Source organism: Rhinolophus sinicus, linkage group LG05 (genome assembly GCF_036562045.2).
Source record: "Rhinolophus sinicus isolate RSC01 linkage group LG05, ASM3656204v1, whole genome shotgun sequence".
NCBI classification, from domain to species: Eukaryota; Metazoa; Chordata; class Mammalia; order Chiroptera; family Rhinolophidae; genus Rhinolophus; species Rhinolophus sinicus.
In genome coordinates this window covers 130,908,055-130,934,165 of record NC_133755.1, presented here as the reverse complement: position 1 = coordinate 130,934,165, position 26,111 = coordinate 130,908,055, and the positions used below count along the sequence as shown (strand labels likewise).

At 40.5% G+C, this 26,111-nt stretch overlaps 1 protein-coding gene across 3 annotated transcripts in view; it reads left to right on the top strand.

Moving 5' to 3' along the window:
- Window positions 1-26,111, top strand: part of FAXC (failed axon connections homolog, metaxin like GST domain containing) — a 73,713-nt gene that overhangs the window by 10,429 nt on the left and 37,173 nt on the right. For all 3 annotated transcript variants that reach the window (XM_019743398.2, XM_019743397.2, XM_019743400.2), the window contains 2 exons: window positions 6,045-6,241; window positions 15,029-15,252. In XM_019743398.2, the coding sequence (XP_019598957.1) occupies window positions 6,045-6,241; window positions 15,029-15,252 (421 nt within the window). The remainder of the gene's footprint in view (window positions 1-6,044; window positions 6,242-15,028; window positions 15,253-26,111) is intronic.

Sequence of the window (26,111 nt, the reverse complement as noted above, 5' to 3'; positions counted from 1 at the left end):
CATCAGGGAGGGTTTGTGTTGATGCAAGTGGTGCCCGGGAAGTGCGGGGGGGGCCATTTCTCCACGATCAATAGAGAGGTTTTGTCATGTCCCCAGGGAACCCCATCCTCCTCTGCCCCTTCTTTGCCCTGTGCCTTTCAAAAAAAAGATTAAACTGTCATGTTCCTAAGAGCACAACTTTATATTTGAAGCTTTTTTTATTTAATAACCTAAGTGAGACTGGAATAAATATTTTATGACCATTAGAAGGCACTCACGGGCTTTTAAAAAAAAACCTGATGTATTGGTCATAGTTATTATTTTTTGAAAACCAGGATATAAATATTGGTAGGTTAATTTTTAAAACTTTTCATTTTGTAATAATTATAGATTCATAGGAAGTTGCAAAAAAATGTAGGGAGATCCCACAGAAATGGTTAATTTAAAAAAAAATGCAACTAGCTTTTCTGTTTTTTCTGATTACATGTAGATGACATACGGTCTTTTAAGAATTTCAACATAAATGTGTAAGTGGAAAACGAAAATCACCTGACATGCTTCTACCTAGAGATTGCTATCATCCTTCCTTACATTTCTCTAGACATACATTAAGACACCTACCTCATGTGACATAACTGGTTGTATAAGAAGCATGCATTAGCTTGGTGCAAAAGTGATTGTGGTTTAAAAGGTTGAAAATAATTGCAAAAACAGCAGTTACTTTTGCACCAGTATTTGCACTAATATTTCACACAGTAAATTTTTTTTTAAGAGAAAGGAAAAAGACAGTGGCTCCTTTGGAACTCTCTGCTTTGGCTCTAACCCCTAACTTTTGATGTTCTATTTATTTGCTGGTCTTATCTTTTTCCCCCATCTTTTTGAAAATTTTCTAAGCTACAGACAAGTTAGAAGAATAGTATGCAGAACACCTGTAGGCCCTTCATTTGTATTAACCAATTGTTAATGTGTTGCCTTCTTTGCTTTATTTCTCTTTATATGTGCCTTTAGGTACACTTTCTTTTTTTTTTTTTTGGATTAGCCATTTGAAAGTAGGCTGCAGAAATCATGACACTTGACTCTACTACTTCAGTGTGCATCTCCAAAGAATAAGGACATTCTTCTATAAACCTACCGTGTTTTCCCAAAAATAAGACCTAGCTGGACAATCAGCTCTAATGCGTCTTTTGGAGCAAAAATTAATATAAGATCCAGTCTTATAGTAAAGTAAGGCTGGGTTTTATATTAATTTTTGCTCCAAATGACGCATTAGAGCTGATTGTCTGGCTAGGTCTTATTTTTGGGGAAACACGGTAGTAGATGCATGGATTTTTTTCAGTGTGTTATAATCCACAAAAGTTGCTCAAATTACCTCAAATTTAGTCAGTGGGTGACCTTTCAAGATGGCTGTGGGGTGCAGACAATGGAATGGATATAAATTTAACTGAAAAGTTGGGGGCATCATGGCTGTGAAACAAATCAGGGTCCCGTAACTCTGGGATTTCCTTTAAGGTCTCAAATTCTCCATCCCAAAATGGGGATGATGATGTTCATACTTCTGATGAAGGCACTTTGTCAAACACTTCATTTCACTTTCTGATTTGATTCTAGCAACTGTTATGACATTATCCCCAGTCTGTAGATGAGGAAATTGAGGCCCAGGGAGGATTAGGGAGAACCAGGGAGGTCCAAGGCCACACAGTGAATAAATGATGGAGCCAGATTTTGAAACCCAAAGCCCATGGATTTCACTGATGTGCTGAGAATGTAGCGTACATGTAGGTGTTAATCTCACCTGGGACAGACGTGCATGGGGAAACATCAGCTCGAAAAAATACAGAGGATTTACGCCTTCATCTTTCTTCTCAAAATTACTTTTAGAAATTACCCTCAGTGGAACAGTCAGACTACAATAGCTTAAATAAAACTAGACCAGGATTTCTTTAATACTTTTAAAGAAGTTAAGGAAATTATTATATACAATAATGTAAATATATACCTATATAAATGTAAGTATTACTTTTAAAATATATTTTTTATTTTAAAAATAACATAACCACATTCAGAAAAATTGAGATGCATGGAAAAGATCACCTGCATCTCACCCACAATCTTGCCAATGACTTGACATTTTTGTGTTTCCTTTTTAAAATATTTTTTCAATTTATCTAACTTTATTTTTTTTAAAGATTTTATTGGGGAAAGGGGGAACAGGACTTTATTGGGGAACAGTGTGTACTTCCAAGACTTTTTTCCCAAGTCAAATTGTTATCCTTTCCGTCTTAGTTTTGGAGGGCGCAGCTCAGCTCCAGGTCCAGTTGCCATTGCTAGTTGCAGGGGGCACAGCCCACCATCCCTAGCGGGTTGTCGAACTGGCAACCTTGTGGTTGAGAGCCCACACTCCAACCAACTGAGCCATCAGGGAGGCAGCTAAGCTCAAGGTGCCGTGTTCAATCTTAGTTGCAGGGGGCATTGCCCACCATCCCTTGCGGGACTTGAGGAATTGAACTGGCAACCTTGTGGTTGAGAGCCCACTGGCCCACGTGGGAATCGAACTGGCAGCCTTCGAAGTTAGGAGCAGGGAGCGCTAACCGCCTGAGCCACTGGGCCGGCCCAATTTATCTAACTTTTAGTCAGACATAATCAGTGCCTCTAAAATGTTGTTTCCTGTTGTTTTATTCTTTGTCTTTTTTTTTTTTTTTACCTTGTAATCAAAATGAAATTTTTGATGATAAAAACACTAGAACTTTCATTTCCATAGGCATTGGTCATTCATTTCTATTATTCCAACTTTAAAATGTGGTCTAGATAAAAATGTACCGAGTACCCAGGGAGAGGGTAGTCTACATGGAAAGGCAGATGGGTAAATAGAAATATACACTGTATAATGGAAGCATGAGGGAAAAGTAGACAATGGTTGCACTTCACACTAACAAGGTGAAATTTGAACTAAATTTTTGGATGGATGAGACTGCAGAGAATAGGGAAAGGGATTCCTATAAAAAGTATAGAGTGTGCAAAGTCAGACAGGTGGCAAAGAATTTGTTGGCTGGATGAAGGTAGTTTGGAATTGAGGAGGCCAGAGGGACTGAGAGCAAGGGGGCTGGGCCGGGGGGCCGTGGCGAGGTGGTGTGGGCCTACACTTGCTATGTGAAGGGGGTTAGATGCGATCCGTGAAAGCTGTTGGATAATTTTGAGCAGCAGAGGTCTTATGACTCATTTGCATTGCAAACAGTTCCCTCTGATGGCAGTGTGGAGGATGGATTGTACTTGTGAATCACAGGAGTCCAGAAGGGGATATGTTAGGAGGATATGGGTGGTATCAAGAGAAAACTGAAACTACTACTATATGGCAAATTTACATCTTTAGTGTACAAATTACAAGAATGTCAGATGTACTAGCACCTTTTAGAAATACATGATATTTCTCCTGGTTAACATCAAGGGTAATGTCCAGGGCCACCATATATGGTTGTACAGGTTGTTCACTGCACGACAGTGCATGGCCCAGGAGTGGGGGCAAGGAGTGCTTGCCAAGCTGTGATCCCTTGCCTGGACTGTATCCACCCTGAGGAAGTTCCGTTTTCCCAATTGCACAAAAGTGATATGGCTGACAGCAGCCCCAATAACTCCCTTGTCCAGGCTGGGCTCAGAATGAATTTCTTTCACATAAGCAATGAGATAAAGTATCAAGACACCAAAAGACAGAGACCAAAGTCCCCATTATTCTCTGCCAAAGACAGCAGGAAGCAACATTTAGCTAGGACCTACTCTACTTTGCAGCTTTCCAAAGAGGTGGTATTTCCTCAAAGGTCTGAGAAGCCTGGGACCCTCAAGCGCAGTCCAATCCCAGTCCTCGTGGGCACAAATGGACAACTGCTTTTAAGGGCCGTGATCTCTACTAGCCATAACCCTGTTGTCTTGGAGGCCAAATTCAGTGGTCCTACATACCACACAACAGGCAAGCATAATTCATAGACACAGAGAGACTTGATTTAGAAATTTTGCAACATTCTATTTTTTTATCACATGTGGTAAGATATACTGTTTGGTTTTGGGAAAAGGCACACACAAATCTTGGTGTGATATAGGTATGAACAATTAAAGCAATAGTCACTTTTGTTAACCCCAATGATTTCTCACATAAAAACACCCCAAACAGAGTTTCTTTCATGTCTTGGCAAATTTTGGCTTCCAGTCTAAAAGATTTGACCAGGGGTCTCCTAGAAGCGGGCCTTCCCATGCCTGTCTGTCATCATGCACCTTTGCAAGGAGGTACCCTCTTGTACAAGGCTTGATACAAATGGTTACTTGAGTTTACTTCTGTTTCTCTAGGCGGTGATGAGGGTAAATGGATGCCCCTAATGCAGAGGTGGCAGGCTCCGGGTGGGCGGGCCAGATCAGGCCTGTGAGCTGAGAAGAATTTTCACATTTTTAAATACTGTAGTTGAAAAAAGTCAAAAGAAAAATAATATTTTGTATTCCATTACATTCACCTTTCAGTATCCATAAACAACTTTTTATTGCCATTCTTATTCATTTATGTATTGCTGTGGTTGCTTTCATGCTGCAACTGCAAAGTTGAATTGTGATAGAGACCATATGACCTGTCCAAAATTTCCTATCTGGCCCTTTACAGAAAAAATTTGCTGACCCCCTAGGTTAGAGAAACAGTTTAAAGATGCAGAGACTGATGTATTTAAAATTTAATGCTATTTTTTAAAAAGAAAATACAGCTTTATTGAGGCATAATAGGTGTACTATAAACTGCACATATTTAAATTGTATACTTTGATACATTTTGACATATGTAAATTTGTACGAAAACACCACCACCATCAAGATAGTAATGTTTTCATTACTCACCAAGTATCCTTGTGCCTCTTTGTAATCCTTCCATCCTGTCACTTCCCGTCCCCCATCCTCCCTAGCAAACACTGATTGGCTTTCTGTCATATACCCTGTTTCCCCGAACATAAGACCTAGCTGGACCATCAGTTCTAATGTGTCTTTTGGAGCAAAAATTAATATAACACCAGTCTTATTTTACTATAATATAAAACCGGGTCTATATGCTATACGATACTGTACTGTACTAGACTAGACTAGACTAGACTAGACTAGACTAGACTAGACTAGACTAGACTAGACTATACTACTGGGTCTTATATTAATTTTTGCTCCAAAAGATGCATTAGAGCTGATGGTCTGGCTAGGTCTTATTTTTGGGGAAACACGGTAGATTAGTTTGTATTTTCTAGAGTTTCACATAAATGGAACCCTACAGTAAGTATTCTTTTTGTCAGGCTTATTTCGCTTAGCAACATTATCTTGAAATTCATCCATGTTATTGTATCAGTAGTTCCATTCCTTTTTAATTGCTGAATATATTTCATTCTAAGGTTGTGCCAGGATTTACTTAGTCATTTACCTCTCGATGTGCATTTGCTATTTCCCCGTTTTTGACAATTGCAAATAGAGCTTCTCTGAACATTTGTGTACAAGTCTTTGCATGGATTTATGCTTTCTTTTCTTTTGCGACTCTCTCTCTCTCTTTTTAAATTGGGGAATATTGGGGAACAGTGTGTTTCTTCAGGACCCATCAACTCCAAGTCAAGTCGTTGTTTTTTGTTGTTTTTTTCAATCTAGTTGTAGAGTCGTTGATTTCAATCTAGTTGTGAAGGACGCAGCTCAGTTCTAAGTCAAGTCGTTGTTTTCAATCTAGTTATGGAGGGCGCAGCTTACTGGCCCATGTGGGAATCGAACCGGCAACCTGTGTGTTATGAGCACTGCTCACTAACCAACTGAGCCAACTGGCCGCCGTCTTTCTTTCTTAGCAATAAGCCAGAGCCCATGATAAAATCTAATGGAGTAAAGTAATATTGTCATGTGAAGCAAATCTTTTTCTAAGAGTAACTTTTTATTCTTTCTAAGAGTTTACATGTGTACATTCACTTGAGTAGTAGAGTCACTATCAAATATATGGTCAGAATGTTTGTTTCTGTTAATCATCCAGTGAAATTTAAATAAAACATTGTTTTTATCTGTTTAAAATTTATTCTGCTTAGAACTATTTTGGTGGAAAACTTTCTGCTCAAGGGAAAATGCCTTGGATTGAATATAATCATGAAAAAGTTTCTGGCACAGAATTCATAATTGACTTTCTGGAAGAGAAACTTGGAGTGAATTTAAACAAACACCTTGGCCCTCATGAAAGAGCCATCTCCAGGGCGGTGACGAAGATGGTGGAGGAGCACTTCTACTGGTGAGTCCCCCGGGGTGCTGGGCGAGTGCCCAGGCCTGTCCCCATTCTTTGGAGTAAGCCAAGTTCTGGGTCACCTTTCAGATACTCCCCAAACTTTTTCATTTGAAAAGAAAACTTTTCAAAATTGTTCGGCATTCTGGCTGACTTAAGGGTCAAAGTTATGACTGTTAAGTTTCTAGGTAGCTAGAGCAGGTTTGACATTTTCTGTAGAGGCCCAGCTAGTACATATGTTAGACATTATGTGCCATATGTCTCTGTAGTAACTACAGTTGATCCTTGAGCAATGTGGGGGTTAGGGGCACCAATCCCTGCGCAGTCAAAATCCACATATAACTTTTGATTCCCCTAAAACTTAATGACTAATAAGTCTACTGTTGACCAGAAGCCTTACGGATAACATAAACAGTCAACTGACATATTTTATATATTATATGTATTATATACTGCATTCTTACAATAAAGTAAGCTAGAGAAAAGAAATACAGAGGGTGCCGAAAAATATATACACATTTTAAGAAAGGAAAAAGCTATTGAATTGTAATACTCAATATATACTGATAGCAAAAGATGAATACAAGTCACGTTTGACTTCTGAAATTACAAGAGGTGCTCAAAGTGGTTACCATCAGCATCCAGATACTTCTGATTACGGCAAACTACTGCTTGAGCAACGTTGACCAAAGTTTCCTCTGGTATACATTTTTTGGCACCCCACCCAGTATATTAAGAAAATAATAAGAGAAAATACACTTATAGTACTGAACATATTGAAAAAAAGTTTGTGTGTAAGTGAACCCACCCAGTTCGACCCCATGTTGTTCAAGGGTAAACCGTGTGCCCTGCTGTTGTGCTGCAAAAGTGGCCCTTAGAGGATATGCAAATGAATAAGCATGACTGTGTTTCAAAAAAAGCACTGAAATTTGAATTTAATTTAACATAAAATATTTTGTTTTTCTTCTCAACCATTTAAAAATGTAAAAATTTCTTAGCTCGAGGGCAGTGTCGTTGTCTGGAACTGACTAAGGTGAAGGAGCTATTTGAATAGACCAATACAAACTGCTCTTTACCAATACAAATTAAAGTAACCTTACATCAGATACCCAGAGGAGGGAACAGAAATCTAAGTCAGGAGTCTCAGGTGAAATAAGTTACGCAAGCTTTGTGAGACTATTGTCAATTTTCCTTAGCTGACCAGAGTGAGTCTATGTTCCGGTAGTAAAGCATATGCTGCTTTCTGAGTGTCTTTGCCCTGATTGCTGGACGCCTAGCTTGTATTCCCTGAATCTGAAGCATCACACACACTGTGTTGAGGAGTTGGCCCCATTCTGTTCTGCACGTAGCGTTGTGCTGGCTGTGATACTTTGAGTTAAACAGACATGGTTCTTCTTGCTTACAAACTCATTGTCATGTGTTTTGTTTTTTTTCCTTTGTCTTTCATCCATTTTCTGGAGTTGTAGTACCTTTCTATACACCCAGTAGATAAAAGAAATTTTCTCTCTGGTTTCTGCAAACTTTATCTTTTTTTCAAAGGTTTAATTAAGAATTGTTAAGCCCACTTCCTTTTGGCGCTAATTGTTACTCCAGGGTCAGAAGCTCACCCAGGAGCTTGTACCTACCCCCCTGAGAGATACATCCTCAGTGTGGGCTCAGCTGTAGAAGGTTCTTCCCCAACACTTTCCTATTTCATCCATTCAGTTCGCTTTCGAAATGGAAAGCTTGCTGTTCTCTCTCTTGGATTTTAAGTGACCCTCTATTTTTCTTTTTCTCTTTCTACTTTCAGTTCTTGCCCAGTTTATTCCAGGGCTGATCTGAAGCACCACTTCCCTTCCCTCTTCCATTATAGAGGTGAAGGTGTGGGGGACAGGAGGGAAGCAGGCAGAGAGTGGAGGCAGGGGTGCACATCTGTGGGAGTAATCACAGACTCAGTGTTCCTGGAATCAGCCTAGGTCTTTTCCTTGCAGTCCTATGTGTGGGGAACTGCTGGACCTCCCATCTGGAAGAGTGCAGGGGTTTGCAGTGGAGACCAAAATGCATGCCTGCCTGTGACGTGCTTTGCATCAGAGAAAGGCTTACCAGGTTCCGGTCCCCAGTTTACAGTGATTGAGGGAAATGAAGACCCAACACAGGGTCACCACCCTGCCCCTCAGTGCCTCCCTTGGCGTAGCCTTCCAAAGTGCTACCTCATTAACGTGGGTGCTATCTCTTTGTCAGCTGCCTGAAAAGAAGCTGGAAGCTTTACATTTTAGTTGGTATTTTTGTTACAATTCTTTGATTTCTGCAGTGGTTCATAAAATTTATATTTCATTTAGAAAGACTTTGATACAGCAAGATTCTCAAGTACTACCTGTCACTGCTTCTTGTTCTCGGTGTGTGCAACATTTTATCTATGTTTACTTCCTGGTAGAAGTTCATCTTTTGCTCCTTTTTGCTCTACATGGGCCCCAATACTTGCTGGGGGACAGGGCTTGGTGGGGAAAGGAAGGGTGGTTGTGGGAGGGATGGGAGAGAGTTGGGAGGTGGTACCCTGGTAGGGAAGACACTTACTTTTACAGACCACAAACCCCCAATTGCTTGGGGACTTGTTTGGGTCATACATACTACATACTACAATCTCTCTTTTTAATTAGGAAAATGCTTTTTTAGGTTAGCTACTATTTCTCATTTGTTACTCCTCAAGAGTTAATTTAGGGAAGAAATAATGAAGGTGGGAGGTCAGATCTTGATTACAATGCAAATATACAGTGAACTTTAAAAAAAAAAGGTCCTAATTCATCCAATTCCCTTAAGTCCCTACCATGTTTCCCCGAAAATAAGACCTAGCCCGACAATCAGCTCTAATGCGTCTTTTGGAGCAAAAATTAATATAAGACCCAGTCTTATATTGTATTATATTATATAAGACCGGGTCTTATAGTATATAAGACCCGGTCTTATAGTATATAAGACCGGGTCTTATATTAAAATGAGACCAGGTCTTATTTTTGTATTATATTATATAAGACTGGGTCTTATATTATGTTAAGACCGGGTCTTATATTAATGTTTGCTCCGAAAGACGCATTATTGCTGATGGTCTGGCTAGGTCTTATTTTCGGGGAAACACAATAGTAGGAGGAAGAAAATCAGATGTTTCTTTGTTTCATAAGGTTCCCAAACCTTTAGCCAACTTCTTGCTTTGGGGAGATGCTGAACAGTCTTTCTGGAAAGCTCTAAACCCCGATGGAGAAAAGACCTGATCCCCTCATGGTAAGAAAATACCTGAGGCAGAGAATCTGTGGACTCTTCCCTCAAGCTCCTCTCTTCCTTCCCCTTTTCTAGTCTCAGAGGCAAAACACCAAATGTGTACCCCTGGAAACTGGGGACAGCATAGGGAACTGACCACAATATGCAGGAAAATATTTTAAGTATGAGCTTTCCATGAGAGCTTGTTAAATTCTGACAATCCATAAGCTCCAAGGTTGTGTGTGCAGCTACAGAAGTAGAATCAATTGTTTGACTCAATTGATTCATTTATCTGGAGTTTTTAGATATGTTTATTTCGGTTTGAAACTTTAAAAATACTTCACTTCAGGTATGATTTTCTGAAAAGCAAAGACAATGGAAAGCTATCATTATTACATAGCATCACATTATTCTGAAGCTCTGTTTTATGTCTGTTCAAATAAACACACCCAGCTATTTTCTTGTACTTGAAAGCCATACCATTACGTCCCACTTGCTTCATAAAGCTATTATGGAAGATGAAGAAGACAGATTTGTATCCCCTTTGTTCCACTGAATGCTTAGTGGAAGGAAGTCTGTATAAAGGGAAATCTGAGAGACACAGGGTCAAATTACTGGAATGAAATTGATTTTAACAGACACCATAGCTGCTTCTGTGTGACATACTGCCCCATGTGGACACCAGTGAGTGTCTTAAGAGTCTTCGAACCCCATAGGAAAGTGTGTGGATCACGGTTGTCAAACTATCGAAGTCATAACATTTTCACCCATAAAAATATAGGCATTAGAACAGGGAACTCAAATTCGCTTCTAGGTTGGCCATGATTTTTAAATTTTAATTGAGTTTGGTTTTTGGTGCAATTTCAGTGACTAGGGAGGTGGGAAGATTTAATGAAATGACTTACCCACGATCTTTTCTAAAAGCCAAGAGACTGTCTCTCCCTGATTGCAACTCAATTGCTGTGTTCTTTGATACTCCCCTCCCAGTTTTAGATGTAGTGACGACTCCTGTTTGGAGGAGCTAAGATAATGCCTGTGAAACGTAGTGAAATTACAGACATTTATCGTACACTCCTGCACCCTTGAGCATTTAGAGTACAAGCCACATATGGCAAGGGTGTAGCACAACATGGAGAAGGGAGTCCTCATGGCTGGAAGGCCTATGCAAGGCTTCACTCATCAAACAGTGGTTTGCAGTTTCCCACATATGGGTATTGGTTTCTGCTGTGGACCAGGGTTCACGTTAGGTTCTAATAAGAGATATCTTCGTTAAAACACTCAGGGTCGGCTTTTTCTTCCTGTCTTCTTGATCTCCTTTAAAAATGTTTGAGCAGGGTTTATTCTTCTGTTCTAAGATAATCATTGTTAAAAACAAACAAGCAAAACTCTGACTCTGTGAGTATCAACTTTGAAAGAGGCTCTCAGAATGATAAACTATTTTAATTGCTTAGCCTAGTATGCTTTCCAGATTGTCTCTCCCCCGCCCCGCTCCCAGCTTCTGCAGTGAAGAATTTATGACTCCTTGTGCAGTGGGCCTCTTCCCTGTGGAGAGTGACACAGATCTCAAGAGAGCGATGGGTGGCAGCCCCTTCTTCATTCTCCATAGGCACTTACACTCTTTCCATTTTTCTCTTTAAATATTGTCATCCCTTAGAAACACTGCTTAGTAGTAGCTGGCTCAGAAGTGAAGCCTTTGTTCATTCAATCAATAATTCATTCTTTCAGCAAACTTAGTGAGTGACTACTAGTGGCCAGGTACCATGCTGGATGGGGGCAAAGCAAGGTGATGAGACGCTTTCTCTGTCCTTAGGTGGCTCACAGGCTGGAGGGAGACATCGAGCCTCGTAATGGTTAGTCCTCGGGGGGAGAGTTTAAAGCAACAAGGAGAGGCTGCCAGCACCTGCTGGAGAGAAGAGGAGAAGGCTTCCCAGAGGAGATGTTGTCACAATCATCTAGGGAGTCTAGGGACAATCAGAGTGGCAGCCAAGGGGCTGGGTGGAGGGGAAGATGAGGATATCCGGGCAGAGGGAGCAGCATCTGTAAGTTCCGAGGCACCAAGGAGGCGTTTGGGAGGCACATGTAATTCTATGTGCTGATGCGTGGAGGCAATGCAGGGGGATGCGTTGGACTGGGAAGCGGGTTGGTGTGCCCTGTGAAGAGCTGTGGGAGCTAGTGAATGACTCCGAGAAGCAGCATGATATGATATGATTCGATTTGTGTTTCAGGGAGCTCTTTGTGGCTACCGTGGGGCAAGTGGATTCTGGAGGGCCTTGAGGGGATGTCAGGAGACCTGCTAGGAGGCCACTGTCCTCAGAGATGAGCTATGATGAAGGGCTGATCTACAGTGTTAACTGAGGCAGAGATAAGGACAAATTCTCAGGGTGACTCCACCTGCCACTCTTCCACTAGTCTTCTAAAACTCCCCATTGTGGTATCCTCATCTTTGGCGCATGCCCTCATTTCCTGCGCTATAGACGAACCTGAAGTCATGAGGCAGGACCTCTGAACCTCTTTGCAGCCCCTCACCTCTTGCAACACCCTTCTTCTCTCTATCTCCGAGAAAGTGGTGTCTCTACTTCTTTCCAAGCTGGCCCTTACAGCCTGGCCATCTCGTCTTCTAACCTTCCCTTGACCTGTCATTTCCCCAGCATCACTCCTTACCCTAGAAACTTCCTTAGATGATCTCATCTCCTCTCACAGCTTTAAAACTGTGGTGCCTCTGCCCACAAATTCTCTACCTTGAGTCTAAACCTATCTCCTGAGTTCTCAGCCTTCAGGACGTCCTCAGTTGGCGGGTTCCACGGGAACTGCAAATGCAACAGGTTGACTGATCTTTCATCAACGAAGTTTGTTCCACCTTGTATGTTGCAGGTACTGCCGGTATTGGGTAATAGCATTAGCATCCATTTAAACCATCAGCCTGGGAGAAAACACCTACTTTCTTTTTATACCTAATCCTGTGTGTCCGTTGGTCTGTTTCTCATATATTAGTATTTTCCCTATGCATTCCCTGTTCACCATCCCCTCCTCCATCCCCTTAGTTCAGTGCGTCATTTCTTGCCTGGTCTTGCCATGGTCTTCTAGCCAGCCCCCCTCTGCCAGTTTCTCCACTTTCACGTCGCCACTAATCTGATTATGGTTCTTTTCTGCTCGAAACCCTTCAAGTAGTTAAACTTTGCTTTCAAAATAAAGTTCAGTTCTTTTTCCATCACACCCATGCTGATCTGATCCTTGCCTACCCTTCCAGCCTCAAACTCTTACAGGCTTCCTCAGGCACCTTGTGCCTCACCCACGTGTGCCGAAGTCCTCACAGCGCATCAACCAGCCGGGGCTCTTCCTGCACGCGTCTTCTCCCTTTGCTCTGCCTGGCTTCTGCTCGGTCTTCAAGATCAGTTATGCTTATGACAAAGCCTATGTAATTTTCCTACAAAGGATGTATTCCTGTCTCCTCCCCGCCCCCACATCAACCTTTCAGTTTAGAGCCACCATATTCCTCATTTCTAAAACTTTAGAGGCTTCCTGGGTGCTATTATTACCTGGTCACGCCTAATTTAGGATCATTTAGTTTTATTCTCAGATCACTGGCTTCCAAAATAATCAAGGATGATTATTGTGAATTTAGATCTAGTACAATTAGAATGAAAGTGCTGAATTATTCTAACGGAATGTGAAAGTTGACACCTTAATTACTTAATTGCAGGTGTAAAAGGAAGAGCAAGCAGAAAAGCGTTTAGTATGAATGATTTTAAAGAATTTACTAGAACAAGTGTGAGATCTTTTATATCAAAAACTCCACCAACTACTCTGACTCTACACATTAGTCATCATTGTGATGTACTTTTCTCTCTTTTCAGCAAAATCCTCTTCTTGACTCCTCAATACTTTATTTTGAGAAACTTATAAAAAAGAGGTACACAAAGCTTTCTAACAAGATTTGTAGGCATTCCTTTAAAAAAGTAACAAAGAAGAGTTATGGTTGCAGTACAGAGAGTGTGCTGAAATTAGTTATAGGACTTTTCAGTAAAAATCAGAAATGCTTAAAAAATTAAGAGAAATCTTCTGTTTTTTTTCTCTTTCTTTCTTATTTTCATTTTGAAGAGGAAAGAACACTCAAAAAAACAGAACGATATAAAACGATCAAATTCCAGGGTCTTTTTTCAGCTTTTGTTTTTTTCCTTGAGGTGGAAAGTAGATACAATTTACTGTTATTCCTTGTGTTCACTCTTTAAAAATATTTTTCACCCTTCTAATTTTTTTGAAGTGGCCATTACAGCTATATCAACCAACACGAGGAGAAGAGATGACCACTAATATACAGAGGGTGCCAAAAAAATGTATGCATATTTTAAGAAAGGAAAACTATTAAAATTGTAATACTCAATATATACTGATAACAAAAGATGAATACAAGTCACGTTTGACTTCTACAATTACAAGAGCTGCTCAAAGTTGCCATCAGCGTCCAGACACTTCTGATTATGGTGAACTACTGCTTAAGCAATGTTGACCAAAGTGTCCACTTGTATACAATTTTTGGGGGCCTCTGGTATCTTTTGTTGCTCATTATGAGGAAAAACTATATTATGACTGTACGCCTGCTACATTTTTCTCAGCCTTCAGTAGGAAACCCTTTTAATTTCTGTCTACCAACACTCAGCAATATCAACCATAAAAAAAATATTCCTGCAGTTGCCCAGGTTCAGAGAACAAAACCAGCAAATGCCTGGGTATTGCTGACAGTGAAACACATGAACAATAAATAGCTGCTTAACTGTCCATAAAGTTAACTGTGGGAACATCTGGGTGGTTGAATTTGCCACAAACACCACCCAGATGGGGAAAATGATTCTACCAAGTTCCTTTGGTATTTATATTCACTTTGAAGTCCTGGAGAACAGGCAGAAGCAGAGAGCTGACTCTTTGGAAAGCGAGTCGTTAATGTTTGTATAGTTTATAATAAACATGGACAGGTATACCTACTCCCTAACTCTGCCATAAAGGCAAAAGGATTTTTTGTTTTTTTACAAAAGTCCTTTTATATTATGAAACATAAAATGCATACACAAACTGTACAAAACAAAAATATGCAGCTCAATTAATGAACACAGAACGTATACCTGTATAACCATTGCTTTGGTTAAGAAAGAGAATGAAGTTAGCATCCTGGGCACTGCCACCTCTTCCCCGATGCCTCTTTGTGTACATACTATTCTATCTGAAAGCCTTTCTACTTGTTTTCTGTGGGTTGCCTAAGAGAATGCAGAAGCATGGCCTTGGGTGGTGGGAGAGGGGGAGGGTCTGAGGGTGGGAACCAGGAGAGGTTTGTTGGAATTGTAGCATGGCATGGTTATCTGGATTTGTTACTGTGTCTCTCACAGGCCTTAAGTCTAGGCATGGACCATAGCCTGTTGTAATATCTGCCATGCAGACTGCTTTTGTATAAAAGCTGCAATGATTCAGTTCCTCTAGAGTGTGCTAAATTCTGCACCACTCATTGGAAACTGATCCTGTGGAGCTGATAATGTATTTAATGCACAGTAGTAACTTGTTTCCACACAATTCCAGGACATTAGCTTATTGCCAGTGGGTGGACAATCTCAATGAGACCCGGAAGATGCTCTCTCTTAGTGGTGGTGGTCCCTTCAGCAACCTGCTGAGGTGGATCGTGTGCCACATAACAAAAGGAATTGTGAAACGCGAGATGCACGGCCACGGCATTGGCCGCTTCTCAGAGGAAGAGATTTACATGCTGATGGAGAAGGACATGCGGTCTTTAGCAGGGCTTTTGGGTAAGGTACCACGCCTTCTATTCTATGTTTTCTATCCTTACTTTTTGCATGATTAGTAAAGCGTTGTTAGTTTACTGACTTAAAGTTTTATTTTGGTTGGCTTTTTTGCTTCCACGTGTAGGTTGCAGTCCCACCATGGGTTTAATTTGCTTGGGAAGCCCTTCAAAGAGAAGCACAGAGCCACATGTGTCCATGGGCAGGTGATGAGGCTGAGAGTAGAGTGACGTGCCTCGTTTACCTGGTTGGCTGCAGGTGGACGGGCTGATGTGATTCTGTCCTGGGCAGAGCTTGAGTCTTAGCTGTGACAACTCATACACATCATTTAAATTTAGGTGGCCTCTCCTGGGGACAGCTAACATACAGGGAGCCGTGTCCTCTATGTGACTAGTCATACGACCTAGTTTGTCGGGGCTGCTGATCTTGTTTAGGGAAGGTGGGTTTGCACTGCCCCTCTCTTGGTGCCTTCATCTCCATCGTGGAGCACATTAGGTACCTCACTTCCTCTAGGAAGTGGGCTTTGGGATTTGTTTTGTTGAAACCCACCTGGTGCCCCAGGAACTGGGGCTAGGCTGAGTTTAACCTGACCCCTGCAAAGTCACCCACTCTGACTGGCTTAGGACCTGAAGTCCTTCCCTGAACCCTCGCCTGCTGGGGGAGAGCTGGACAGCACATCCAGCTCTCAGCCAGGAGCTGGGGAATACAAAGATGCATTAGAGATCGTCCCCACTCTCAGGTAGCTTACAGTCCAGTGGGAGAGATGAGCCTCTAAACTAGGAGTAGGCAAATTGTGGCTCATAGCTGGTGGCCTGTGTGTGCGTTTTTAATGGCCTATGAGCTAAGAATGGTTTTTACATTATTAAAACGTAAAGACAAAAATGCAACAGAGATCAAATGGAAGTCCTAAAATGTTTGCCATCTGACCCTCCATAGAAGCTTGCTGGCCCCTGCTCTACAGGAGTAACCGTGCACAAGTAGGACTGTGACAGGCCCCCTGACAGAAGTCTGCACCTGGTTCTCTGGGGTCAGAGCAGAAGCAGGGATGAAATGGTGGGGAGAACTGGGGAAGACCATAGAAGAGGTGGCAGTCATGTTGGCCCAAGAAAGTAAACAGTTGTCCTAATGAAGAAAATAAGGGAGGAGCTTCCAGGAAAATAATGAGCAAAGGAGTCACAAATGAGGGGTATTTTGTAATCCAAGTGGTTGAAATGAAAATTGAAAGGTAGTTGCGGGCCATATTATAAGGGGTCATAATTATGCTAAGAGGTACGTGATTTATCATATAGAAAACATAGAGGTGTTGTAGATTTCTGAGTATAAAAGAGAAAGAGCCATATTTGTGGTTTAGAAAGTGGCTCTGTTGGTGTCACACGGGATGGACTGGGACTGAGGTATAGGCGGTAAAGAGACTGAAGACAGGCAGTCAGTATTATGGATATAGTTTTAAAAATTCTAATTATATTCAAATTAAAATAAATTAATTTAAACAAAATTAAAATTAAAATTAAATTTTAATTTTGGCATATTAAAACCATCTTTACAGCCAGACCAAGTAGAAATGGAATAGAAAATATGATATGATGATATAAAATACATTAATAATATTTGTTATAAATAGCTAGGAGGAAAATCATAATTACCTAAGCACTGAAAAGACATTTGATGATGAAATTCAGTATCCGTTCCTGATAAAAACTCTTCGTAAAAGAGACTCGAGGACCAGTTTCTTAACATGATGAAAGGATTAAGCCAATAGCCAGTGTCATAGTTAATGTTGAGTTACTAGGAGCGTCTCCAGTAAAATACAAGACAAGGATGCCTGCTCTCACTGTTATTTACTGTAGTTCTGGGAGGCCTCATCAGGTAGTTGGACAACATGAGAAAAAGATGGTATCTCCATGTTGGAAGCAGCAGACAAAATGATTATTTATGGAAATTAAGAGATGATGTAGCTAAAATAATGACAGATCAACTAAAGTTATTACAGTTAATGAGGGAATAAATTTACAAACGTTACAAACATATTGTAGTATCTACAATTTTCTTGAGCATCCCAAATAGCAAGTTAGAAATAGAATTTAAAAATCCCATTCATAATAGCAATAAAAATTTAAAAAATATTAGAAATATGATTTATGAGAAATATTCAGGACCTACAGAAATGAAATTAATCCTAATAAGAGATAGGTTTTTCTGTTTATTTATTTATTTTTTAGAAAATGGAGAATATACCTTCATTCATTCATGTATTCATTCATTCGAGAGTAATGACTCTGGAGCCAGAGTCAAACCCCAGCTCCATCACTCACTAGCTCTGCGACCTTGGGCAAGTTTCTAAACTTCTCTAGGCCTCAGTTTCCTTATGTGTATAGTGGTGACAACAATGGTGAGAAGAAAAGTAATACATGTAAAGTGCTCAGAATAGTACCAGGCATGTAATAAGCAATCAGATAACGAGCAGATGTAAAATACAACTAACTATATAACAAGGGTCAGGAAGGAGAGGTTCGTGGTGCTGTGAGAGCCTGTCAGGGATGGGCGGGGGAGGGGTTTGCCCCGTGGTCAGTGCTAGCCCCTATTTGGTTCTGCATGTTCCCACCTCCCGTTTGGGACGTGTGTGGGTTTAAAACAGAGATACCATGTGTGTAGTGAATGGCTGATTTTCTCTACAATGCAAAAAGTGCACACACTGTCTATTTTCATCCCTCTCCCAAAAGGGTGAGAGTCAAAAAGAGCATTGAGGATGTAAAGATCAAGAATAAAAAGAAAAAGATTAGGTTTTTGGAAAGCAGCGTGGATGGAGGCAGGAAGCCTAGTGGCCAGCACATGCGAGACCGAGTTCTGAACTCAGATCCTCTGGGTTCATACTTTGGGCCCCACAAGGTACCAGCTGTCTGACTTCACATGAATAACTTGAGTTTTTTTCATCTGCAAAATGGGGTCAGAATAATACCTGCATCATAGAGTGTGAAGACTAAATGGGAATTTATGTAATTTACTTACTATAATGACTGGCACATCATAAATGCCAAATAAGTATAACTATTATCATTATCACTGTCAGTTTCACAGATTTTATGTCTGCAACTACATTAGGATCGTGGTTTTCCAGGAAAAATACCTTTGTGAAAAAAACTTTTTTCTGATTTTAAATTTATTAGTTAATTGTAGAAATTTGGAAAGGTTCAGAAAAGCACAGAGAAGGGAAATGTCACTCTAACCTTATAACCTATTACTAACCACAGTTACCATGTTGGTGCATATCTTTCCAATATTTTTATGCATAATTTTGAATCATACATATGTATTTGTACACAGACACACACAATTTTCCAACTTGTCTTTCCCCCATTTAATACACTGCAAATATTTTCTATTATTAAGTATTCTATACCATGCGATTCTGTGCTCCTGGTATCACACTTGATGCTATAAAAAAACTTATATAAGACCCATCAGCCAAAACTCTACTTTCCTTCTGCCTCTTTTATATTTCTGTTCTATTATTAATCCTGAGTCTATAGGTATGATCTTGAAGCAGAAGGAAAATAAGACAGAATGAAAATAAGAAATACATAGTTGTGTCCCATGTTAGCACAGAAATCCCCAACTTTGGCCATTACATATGAGCTTAATATAAGAATAGAAGATGGAATCCAGTACAAAGTCAAAGTAACACCACCCATTTGTCAGATGAGGAAACTGAGGCGCAGAAAGGTTAAGTGACTTGCCCATAGTCACACAAGCAGTAAACATTGGAGCCAGGAGTCAGATCCCTGCTATTTCTGGCTCAACTACCCTGAAGTTCCTCATGAATTGTGACTTAAAGTGGAGTTGTGTTACGTCAAGATGACTGACTCCTTTTGGAGCATTTTCTAAGGTTGCCAGAACTGTAACTGGTAAGTTAAAATGTAGTTTCTGAAGTAATTTTTAAATATATTTTATAATGTTGCTCTTGGATGCTGAGTACAGAATTAAATATGGAGTGTTCTCATTGATTTAGATTTCCTGGGCTTTGTAAGTTGGAGTCATACCCTTTCTTAGCAGGCTGGCTCCCCAACAAAGAAATGTGTTAAAACTCCAGGCAGAAGTGCATAAGTACTTGAGGAGAAATGATCTCTTTTTAGGAGCTGCTATTGAAAGAGCCAAGTAATAAAGTGGAATATGTTAATGGAAGTGAGAAAAACAAGCTGATTGCCAGCCAACTATACTTGACTAATAAAAACTGTAAAGCACTTCCTCCCCCTTTACGCCCCCCCCCCCCCCCCCCCAGTCTGAAGCCTTTTATTAAGACATAAAAATGGCTTGGGAACTGTTTATTTTTCAGAATCCTTGTTGACACTGTGTTGGCACATGTCAATGAGCCAAATTTATTGGTTATTTTAAGAAACATCAGTGTGTGATCTTGAGTATTGAATAAAGAGTAAAGGGATGCAAAGTACTGTTTCTTTTCAAAGGCATTAAAATGAGTCACTTGCCATACATGCTTCATGTCACCCTTAGCACATGTAGTAACAATGTGTAGTTTTCCAGAATGAGTGTCTTCTGCTATATAATTAAATAAATAATTTTGTTTTTAAAGTAATAGATATTTGACTGATCACTTAGTTTTTAAATAATATATAGAAGCTTAAAATAAGCTTTTGTGATAATAGAAAATCTCTAGCCCATTCTTAACCAAAAATGCCTTTGGGGTTCCATACTTTCAGACTGGGCATCACTGGGGGCAGAAGTGGTGACGTGGCTCAGGACACACATGGACTGGCAGAGTATGTCGGGACTCAGGGAGGGTATGTGTCAAGGAATAGGTAAAGAGGATACGGTTGCAATTATGACTGGATTGTCTAGACCAGAAATCTTTGAAAGGCAGGGCGCCACTTTGTAAACCCCCTTCCTCTGGCATTGCAGGAGAAGAGACAGCTGGTCTCGGTGAGCTGGGACTCCAAAGGAGGAAGCTCAGCTCCAGTAAGCAAAGGAAGCTCGGCTCCAGTAAGCGAGCTGTAGTCGCACGGGGGCTGCCTGCCCTCTTTGGGGAGTGTGCCTTGGGTTGTTGCACACTCTTTCGGAAGGTTTATACTCCTTGTCTTGTGTTCTCAAACTCCTCCCAGTAACAACACAAGATTGCATTTTGATGCTTTTGGAAAGCAGCGTTCATAAAGTTGACCAGAGCTAAGATTTATTAAGGAAAGTTGAGGTAGCAACCCCTGTGTGTGGGTTGGGGCGGATTTCTGCTGGGCCTGCATTTATTCTCTTCTCCACTGATCCCTATGGGTAACTTGCTGCGGGTGATAGTTCAGACTGTTACCAGGGAGTCTTAGGAAGCTGTGCATGGGCCTGACAATTAAGTTCGTGAACTTGTTACAACAATGTTGCTAACCTTTTTTAATATCAGAGGGATTATTCATTATGAATTTGTACGAACTGGACAAACAAGTAACCAACTTTACTATTTGGAAGTGCTGAAAAGGCTGCGTGAAAAAGGTAGACGACCTGAACTTTTCACCAACAATTCATGGCTCGTGCATCACGACAAGGCACCAGCTCACACGGCACTGTCTGTGAGGGAGTTTTTAGCCAGTAAACAAATAACTGTATTGGAACACCCTCCCTACTCACCTGATCTGGCCCCCAATGACTTCTTTCTTTACCTGAAGATAAAGGAAATATTGAAAGGAAGACATTTTAATGACGTTTAGGGCATCAAGGGTAATGTGATGACAACTCTGATGGCCATTCCAGAAAAAGAGTTCCAAAATTGCTTTGAAGGGAGGGCTAGGTGCTGGCCTTGGTGCATAGTATCCCAAGGGGAGTACTTCGAAGGTGACCGTAGTGATATTCAGCAATGAGGTATGTAGCACTTTTTCTAGGATGAGTTCGCGAACTTAATTGTCAGACCTCATGTATCTGATTGTGGTAAAGCAGCACAGACTACTCACCATCTAATATTTCTTGGCTTTTAATTGGACTGCTATATACTGTGTGGTGACACAGAAGTTATCTCATGGGAAAAGCAAATGAATGATTGGTAAATAGAGTTCGTTTGCAAGAGATAATTTTATAGGAGGAGAATCATAAAAATACAGTTTCAGTTATAAGGCTCAGGGGTGCACCATTGGTGAGCAATAAGTATCTGTTGGATGAATGATGCAAGGAGGACACATTTAGCAGACAGCAAATCCTGTACTCCACGACCTGTGCATCTGGGAGTACTTTCTAAGCAAAAAGTTGAAATGTGTGAATGCATTTAAGGGGCAGAATCAGAAGCAGTGACAGATTCTCCAGGTAGAACGTGCAATTTCCTGTCAAAGAATGTTCTTCATAGCCATGGCTAGAGACTTGGGAGGAACAGTATACTTATAGTAATTGGAAATCAGACAGAAGGGGAGTACCTTTGACTGAGGACACTATGAGTCTGACTGTATGATCAACACACAAAGGTGTGCTGGGCTGTCTGTGAGGGGCTGAAGAGACTGAGATGAACAAGTTGGGCACAACCCTGAGCAACTAGAGCTGCCGCCTGAGGGAGATGTTGTAAGTATTTATACTACATAGCAACACGTAAGGGAAGTGCCACACTGGAGAAGAACTAGGTGCAATGAGGGCTTTTTTGCAGGGAAAACTAATAAGGTCAGGTGGGTGGCTGAAGGCTTCTTCGAGTGTATGACATGTAAGCTGGGCTCTGAAAGATAAGCTGGAGTTAAGCAGGCACGTGTGTGGGGAAGGGCAACTGGGTGCCACAGGGAGAAGATTCGCATGGAGCATAGAAGGAACATCACATGTGAAGGCTCTGAGCTGAAAAGCAGCTGGGAGCCTTCAATGAACGAAAAGATGGCCAATGTCTGGAAATTGTGTGAAGGCTGAGGTGTGGAATAAGATGGAGGTCGGCAGCAGCTAGATCACACAGGCCTAAATAATTTTAGGCTTTTTTCTAAGAGCAATGGAAGCCATCAGAGATCAAAAATAAGGAAGTGGCATGACCTTGTTTATACTGAATGTGCTGGAGGGGCCAAGAGTGGATTTGGGGGCTCAGGTGAGGAGGTTGTAGCAGTCCAGGAAAGATAAGATGGCGTTGTGGACTACAGCTATAGTGATAGCATTGGGCATAAAATGATGGATTAGAGTTATATTTTAGAGACAAAATTGATGAAAATTTGGTGTGTGTGTGTGTGTGTGTGTGTGTGTCTGTGTGTGTGTCTGTGTGTGTGTAGAGAGAGAGGTGACGGAAATGGCAGGGGTAAGGAAAAACTAAGTTATTGACATGAAAACATAGTAAACACAACCATAATTCACAGAGTTGGAGAATACTGGAGAAAAGGGGAAGATGATGAATTTCGTTGTGGGTATGCTAAGTTTGATATCCCTGCAAGACAGATACATGAGTGGAGATAGAGTACATGATAAAGGCAGCCTTTCAAATCAATGGAGAAAAGACACATTAATTCAGTAAATGGTGTTGGGACAGCTGGCTAACCATTCGGAACAAAATAAGTATAATCCTGACTTTATGTTATACACCCGAATCAACTGCAAATGGATTAAGCATTTAAATGTGAAAAGTACAACCAGAAAGGTGTCAGGATAAAATATAGGAATCTTATTAATCTTGAACTTGGGAAAGTTTTTCTGAACATAGAACCAAAGGAAGAAACTATAAATGAAAAGTTGAATTGCTAGATTACATGAGAAAAATAAAACAGACCTCCTGTATGTGAAAAATCACCATAAATAAAGTTAAAATGGAAATGGTAAGTTGGAAAAATGTTTGCAACATGTGATATATTACTAAATATATGAAAAGCTTCTACAAATCAATAAGAAAAGTGAATACCTGAAGGGGAAAATTGGGCAAAAGACATAAAAAGGTAATTTACAAAAACAATACAAATGATGAATAAATACATGAAAAATGTTCAACTTTTTTACTAATCAGAGCAATACAATTAAAAAATGAGGTACCAATCTGTCAATCAAATTGGCAAAGTGTTTTTTTTTTGATGTGAAGTCTTGGCAGTGGTATGGAGGAGGCATTGACATACTCTGCTGGTAGGAATAAAAACTAGTACATATTTTCTGAAGTTGAGTTCCATAGTTTGAAGAGTCATAAAATTTTACACATTTATCTGTTTATTAAATAATTCAATCTTTAGGATTTTTTTCCTAAGAAAATTATGACAGATTTATTTATGAAGAGGATTATAATACTGAAACTTTGGAATCTTACAATTATTAATAGTATAGATTTTTTGTCCGGAGTCCCTGGTTTTTGTTTGGGATGGTAACGGGAAACTTGTTACTTTAGGCACCTGCTGCTCTGTCTTTCCCCACCCTCCTCTCCCCTCCCTATCTTGACAACTTCAGCATCTTTCAGCTGAGGGCAGGGGTGGCGTGGGGTGGGGGTAGGGTGGTCTGAAGGTTTAGCTGTGGCAGAACACATAAATTGGTATATCTTTAGGTGCCAACTTGTGGCTCGTTTGTAATTTTCATTTCTCTTGAGAATGAGTGATATCATTTTATCAGTTCTCTTTGGTCACAGACATACCTAAAGAAATTATTATCATTGCAAAGGATGCTCTAAAGAGCTAAGCAGTGAGTGGTGGTGTCAGGAGGATGGAGTCCAACGGACTGAGGTTTGTGGTTTGTAAGACAGCTTGGGACAGCTAAGGTTTTTTTTTTTTTTTTTTAAGGGTACAAAGTTAAGTGACAATATGGAGAAGGTCAAAACACCAAACTCAAAATTTGCTTCTATATAGGTAAGAATTAAAATACAAACTAGGTGAGAAGGTTGAAAGAGAGGACTTCAGTATCTTTAAAACAACTAACAGACTAACAAGCAAACTATTGAACATTATTTTTGTATTACCGTGTTTTCCCGAAAATAAGACCTAGCCGGACAATCAGCCCTAATGTGTCTTTTGGAGCAAAAATTAATATAAGACCCAGTCTTGTTTTACTATAAGACCAGGTCTTATAATATAACATAATAAAACATAACATAACGTAACGTAACGTAATGTAACATAACATAACATATCAACACCGGGTCTTATATTAATTTTTGCTCTAAAAGATGCGTTAGAACTGATTGTTGGCCTAGCTTTTTTTTGGGGAAACATGGTAGTTATACACCAGGTGCTATGTTAGGCTCTTGAGAAACAAAGATCAATAAGAATTGTTTCTTCCTTCAAGAAGCTTACAATCTAGCAGTCCTCAGGTTTCTAGGCCCAAACAATGTCCTAGGATGTGAAACATTACCAATATGATCTTGGAACTCTGATTGTAATCTTTCAGAAATGGGGAGAATAGGGAAAATGACAAGATGGAGATAGGAAGCTGTTCCTATTTCTAAAAGGGAAGGGGGAAGTAGATTCTAATCGTGAAATAGAATACTAGAATGCAATATTAAATAGATGGTTAGTTTTCAGGAAGCACTATCATTGGTTCATTGTGAATAAATCAAACCAAAAAGTGACCACTGTGTCTTCTTGACTTACTGGACTTACTGATTGGATGGACTATCTCTTGAGTTCTTCAAACCATTGGATACCATCTCTCATGATATTCTTGTGGGAAAGATGGCTTGTTTTCAACGGGGGCTTCATGGATGTGTGTTGCCACTAAGGTTTCTTGAGTGGTCTGGGGAGGGAAGAGTGACTCTTTCCACCCCTGCTTCACCTAGAGCAGCTCCTTTGTTGTCTGTTTCTGTACTGGAAATCTGCTGCATTTTGTTTGACAGAGAAATTCCCCTACGGAAGAAAAAAGTTGGAAAGCCCCTGGATTAATTGTGGTGGATTTGTGGCTGGTTGAGTAATTGTATCCTCACACAGATTGATATAACCTGAAAAGAGTTCTCCAGGGACTCAGCTCTTGACTTTTCTTAACGACCTGTTGACAACTTCAAAGGCATGCTTAATAGTTTTTGAATGACTCTAGGTTGAAGGATAACTAAAACATTGGACAGGAAAATCAGGAATCAAAGCTTTCAATCTTAACAAGAAGAAACCTGATAGGGATAAATGTCTGATTCTGTACTTAGGTCCCCAAATTGAATTGTACAAATATAGAGTAGGGAGAGACATGTGAAAAAAGGCTTCAGGATTTTAGTAGATTTTAATCTCAGTATGTCACCAGTGCGATGGGCTGCCAAAGAAGCTAATAAAAACCTAGCCTGTTTAAAAAGAACATAGTGTCTCAGCTTCAAAGTTATATCCTGAAGGATACCTTTCTGGAACTTTCTCCCATAGTGGGTCAGGCAAACCTGCCCCATGCTCCCAGGCACCTGGTGTTTTCTTCCTCAGAGCAGTCCTAAGGTTTCTTGAGTGGTTTCACTGCACCTTCGCTCAGTGATTTGGTTTGACTGGCTCCTTAGCTGGACTTTGTGCCAGGCCTAGTGGATTCATTTCTGTCTCTAGGACCTGACCAAATGCCTGGCACACCTTGGGCATCCAACAAGTGTTTGTTGAACAAAGGAGGGCCACATTCACTTCTGGGATCCATCTTTTAAAAGGAACTTGGCTAAACTAGGGCGTATCCAGAGAATGGTGGTTAGGAAGGTTGTTGGTCTCACAATAGTTTTTTTTTTTTTTAATTTTTATTGGGGAATATTGGCGAACAGTATGTTTTTCCAGGACCCATCAGTTGTTGTCCTTCAATCTAGTTGTGGAGGGCACAACTCAGCTCCAAGTCCAGTTGCCGCTTTCAATCCTAGTTGCAGGGGGTGCAGCCCACCATCCCATGCAGGAATCGAACCGGCAACCTTGTTGTCAAGAGCTCGTGCTCTAACCAACTGAGCCATCCGGCTGCCCCTCACAATAATAGTTTAATGTGAAGAATTTGAGGATTCTGGGGGTGGAGAGTCTGGAGCG